This window comes from Prinia subflava, chromosome 4 (genome assembly GCF_021018805.1).
Source record: "Prinia subflava isolate CZ2003 ecotype Zambia chromosome 4, Cam_Psub_1.2, whole genome shotgun sequence".
NCBI lineage: Eukaryota > Metazoa > Chordata > Aves > Passeriformes > Cisticolidae > Prinia > Prinia subflava.
The window spans coordinates 34,302,913-34,306,518 of NC_086250.1; the positions used below are offsets into that span (position 1 = coordinate 34,302,913).

The following is a 3,606-nucleotide window of genomic DNA, read 5'->3' on the forward strand; positions in this document are numbered from 1 at the left end:
GGGAGGACGACGGGCGGGGGTATCTTCTTTCATGCCCCGTTTCTAGCTTCACCTTCCACGTGCAGGGCAAGGCCGGCGAAGCATCTTTGCCTGGCAAAGTACTCGAGCGGCACTGTTGGACATTTCAGGGGAGCACTATCGCTTTCCAGGGGGACGTGCGTTCCGCAGGCAGGGCGAGGAACGAGCCGCGGAGCGCTGCGGACGGCCGGACGGTCTGTCCGTGCACCCACCCGAGCCCGCCCGGCTTCCCCGGGAGCCCACGGGTGATTCACACCTCGAGTGCGGCCCTCAACGGGGAGAGACGCTCCTTAGTAAACGAAGGAAAAATCTGTCCCGTGTCCTGCCTCCAGTCACACGGGTCTGCTTCTGCTACATGGGCCTGACTCTTGTGGCCCTCATCTCGCTGAAGTCAGTGGCGGGTTTTAACTCCGGGGTCGGGTTATTTTATGATATTAAGAGGACGGGAGGAAAACACTGTAACACAAAGGGCTTTATTTTACAATCCAAGAAAACCATCTGTTCTTATATACAATATCACATTCCACCATTTAAATATATATGTTATGTTTACAAAAGAAAAAACAGTACAGAAATTATTTACAGGAACGAAATGAGGCGGGAACTCTTTAAATATGACTCACACGCAATGCAACCACGAGCTTCACTCAGACAGGAATGAACTTCCCGGTGAGTCTCAGACAAAACGGATCACCGGTACACAGGTAAGTATCTTAAATTAAAAAAAAAAATTAAAAAAATAATAAAAAAAAGAGGGCGAAGGTATATGCAACACAATTTAAAGATCTCGAAAAAAAAAGAAAAAAGAAGGCAAGAGGGAAATCTGTCTGGCTCGAAGTCTGTCTGGGTCGAGTCAGTGGGAGCCATTTTCTTTGGGGTAAGTGTACCTTGATTCGATCTTAAAAAGGCCCCTGCTTGGGCTGTCCACTGTGTGAATTTGCTTGGTTACTTAGTTTAGGGGAGAGGGTGGCGGCTCCATCTCCATTAAATACCCTACCACAAAACCCGGTTTATTTCTCCACCGCTTCCTCCGCGCCGGGCAGTTTGGGATCGTCGGAAGAAATACTGTCCACTATTGAGGAGAGGCAGCGAAGGCTGCTGGAGGCCGACGACTCGACAACGGAGACTCCTGCTCAACGAGAGAAAAGGCATTAAAGAGCAGACCTCTCCTCCTAGCCTGTGGCTGGGACTCCCGGCTGCCGGCGAGGCCGGGCAAGGGCCGGAGTGCGGGGCCGGGGGAAGGGGGCGGCGGGCGAGCGGCGCCGGCAGGGAGAGTTACCTTCTTTGGGGCTGGCTCCCAGGGCTCGGGAATGGTCCGAAACGCTTTGCCAGTCGGGGCTGCAGGTGCTCAGGAAGTCCGAGCTGGGGATCTGCGGCACACAGGCGGGGGCGGGAGACACGGGGAGAGGACGGGTGTTAGTGGGGCGGCCGCGGCTCGCCGGGCCGGACCGGGCCCGGCCGGGGGACCCTGAGGCCCGAGGACTGGCAGGCTCCACGAGGAGCGCCCTCCGCACCCGCCAGCCCTCCCGGCCCTGCCGCAGAGCGGGAGGAGGAGGAGGGAGGGGACGGGCGCGGCGGCGCTGCCGTGGCGGCGCAGGGGCCAAGCGGCAGTGCTTACATTTCCCTGCTTGGGGCTGAAGCTGAAGGGGTCCCCCCCGATCTCCTGCATTTTCTCCTGCTGATCCAGCCTGTGCAAGAGCTCCTGCAGCCTCTCGATGTAGCTGATGGCGCTCCTCAGTATCTCCACCTTGGGCAGCCTCTGGTTGGGGTTCGCCACAGTCCGCCTTTTCAGAGCCTCGAAGGCTTCGTTGATCTTCTTCAGCCTTCTCCTCTCCCGCAGGGTGGCTGCTTTCCGTCTGTCCGTGGGGGCCGACTTTCTCTTGCAAGTTTTACAAGCCCAGATCAAACACTGGCCCGGGAAGTGAGGGGGTTGTAGTCCCGGGGGTGCCAGCACATGCTCCTCGCCGCTGCTGTCGCTGCCGGCCTCCGGCTGCATTTGGTCCTGACATGGAGACAAGGTGCCATCGCTGCCCGGGTATAGCGGGGATCCCTCAGCCATCTCCAGCTGCTGCAGGGCTCCATTCTCCCCGTCCAAGTAGAAGAAATAGGAGCCAGTTTCAAAAAGGTCCATCATGCTGTCTCTGGGCCCCTCTGCCTGCTTGAGTTGGGTGGCAATCTCAAAAACACCCCGAGGAACAACCCAGATGGAATTTAATTAGTGCAGTGACATAAGTCCCCCCTGCTTTATATAGGAGCTGCTGAAACCTTATCCAACTTTTAGCTGTCGCGGTGTATCACCCTCCAAAACTGATTCCAACCAGTCTCTCGGGCGCTGTCCTGAGAACATCTCCCATTTAGAAGGGGAGGGAGGACGAGAGGTGGGAGACAAATTAGAAAAAAAAATTAAAAAAAAACCAAAAGAAAACCCCAAAAACAAAACAAAACAAAAAAACCAAAAACAAACGGAAAAAAATACAACCCAACTTTGCATCCTCTCCCGAAATGCCGTGAGTTCGGGGGGCAGCGAAGGGGCGCCAGGTGGGGGCTCGGGAGCAGCGGCCCGGCCCCGCTGCCGAGCGCTCGGGGGCACGGCTGGGAACCCTCCCCCAGCCCACCCCTCACAGCCCTGGCGGGCGCTCCCTGCCCGGGGCTAAGTATAGATGCATTGAGGAGAGATTTCAAAGGCAGCCATCGCTTTTCAAATAGACGGGTTAATATTTTCAGTAGAAGCCCCTGCTATTTCCACCCCCCCCTCCTCCCCCCCCGCCTTCCCCTTGCAGAATGCCATTCCTGTGACCCAAGGCACCCGGGCCAGCCCAAGGTTGGGAGCCAAGCTCGCTGCTCCTCCACACACATGGGGAGGATTGCCAAGGCAGAGCCGTGCTGCGGTGATGAGGCACACACAGCACACCTCGGCTTAGCCTTTCGGTGTGAACTTTCCCACGTTGCCCATGAGGTGACAGGAGTGATTCCAGGTGACTGGGTTACAGTGTGGTGGGGCTCTCTGCACAGCCCTTGTCCTGGACACTGTTCAGGGCAAGCAAAGCCCAGGCATATGGTGTAACTGTAGTTTAATCCCTTAGGCCTGGCAGGGTATCGAGACCTTCCTAGACACAGAGACACAAATGGAGCCTGTGATCGCTCTGTTAGCTTATACTGCGGTGTCACATCGTGTGTGGACCTGTCTCACATATAGAAAGAGGACTGGGAAAATGGCCTCTTTGCCTCTTTTCCTGAACTGCCTTGTGTTCTTTAAATACCATGTAAAGTCTTTATGCTTATGTAAATATATATATGTGTATATGCATATGTGTCCATATCTATATGTCCACATGCATGCATATGTATGCATATTTCTGTGCATAAGTAAGTATATTCCTGTGTGTTTGTGTATATACATGTGTAAGCTTTTTATAGAAACAAGAATACATGAAGATGAAGCACCTGCAATGGTCTCATAGCTCTCAAATGTAGCTCCAGACTTCAGCTTTCTGATGACAAGTGTGGTGATATTGTTCATTTCCCTAAAGCTACAGTGAAATTAATTATTGACTTGTCTGATGTTCCAAAACTGCAAACCAATTTTTT

General features: G+C 54.1%; 1 protein-coding gene across 1 annotated transcript; it reads right to left on the reverse strand.

Moving 5' to 3' along the window:
- Positions 1-2,763, reverse strand: MYF6 (myogenic factor 6). The gene is made up of 3 exons (XM_063394905.1): positions 1,637-2,763; positions 1,298-1,388; positions 1-1,147 (listed from the first exon to the last, which is right to left on the reverse strand). Exons 1-3 carry the CDS (start codon positions 2,150-2,152, stop codon positions 1,029-1,031), a joined length of 726 nt encoding a protein of 241 aa, XP_063250975.1. The 5' UTR covers positions 2,153-2,763; the 3' UTR covers positions 1-1,028.
- Between the last annotated feature and the right edge of the window lie 843 nt (positions 2,764-3,606).

What these genes read in the sequence shown, in the direction of transcription:
- MYF6 (XM_063394905.1), bottom strand. Translation starts at nt 2,152, where the DNA reads ATGATGGACCTTTTTGAAACTGGCTCCTATTTCTTCTACTTGGACGGG. An exon ending in TCAGCCCCAAGCAGGGAAAT is followed by an intron (nt 1,389 to 1,636) that starts GTAAGCACTGCC and finishes TGTGTGCCGCAG; the next exon opens with ATCCCCAGCTCGGACTTCCT. An exon ending in GGGAGCCAGCCCCAAAGAAG is followed by an intron (nt 1,148 to 1,297) that starts GTAACTCTCCCT and finishes CTCGTTGAGCAG; the next exon opens with GAGTCTCCGTTGTCGAGTCG.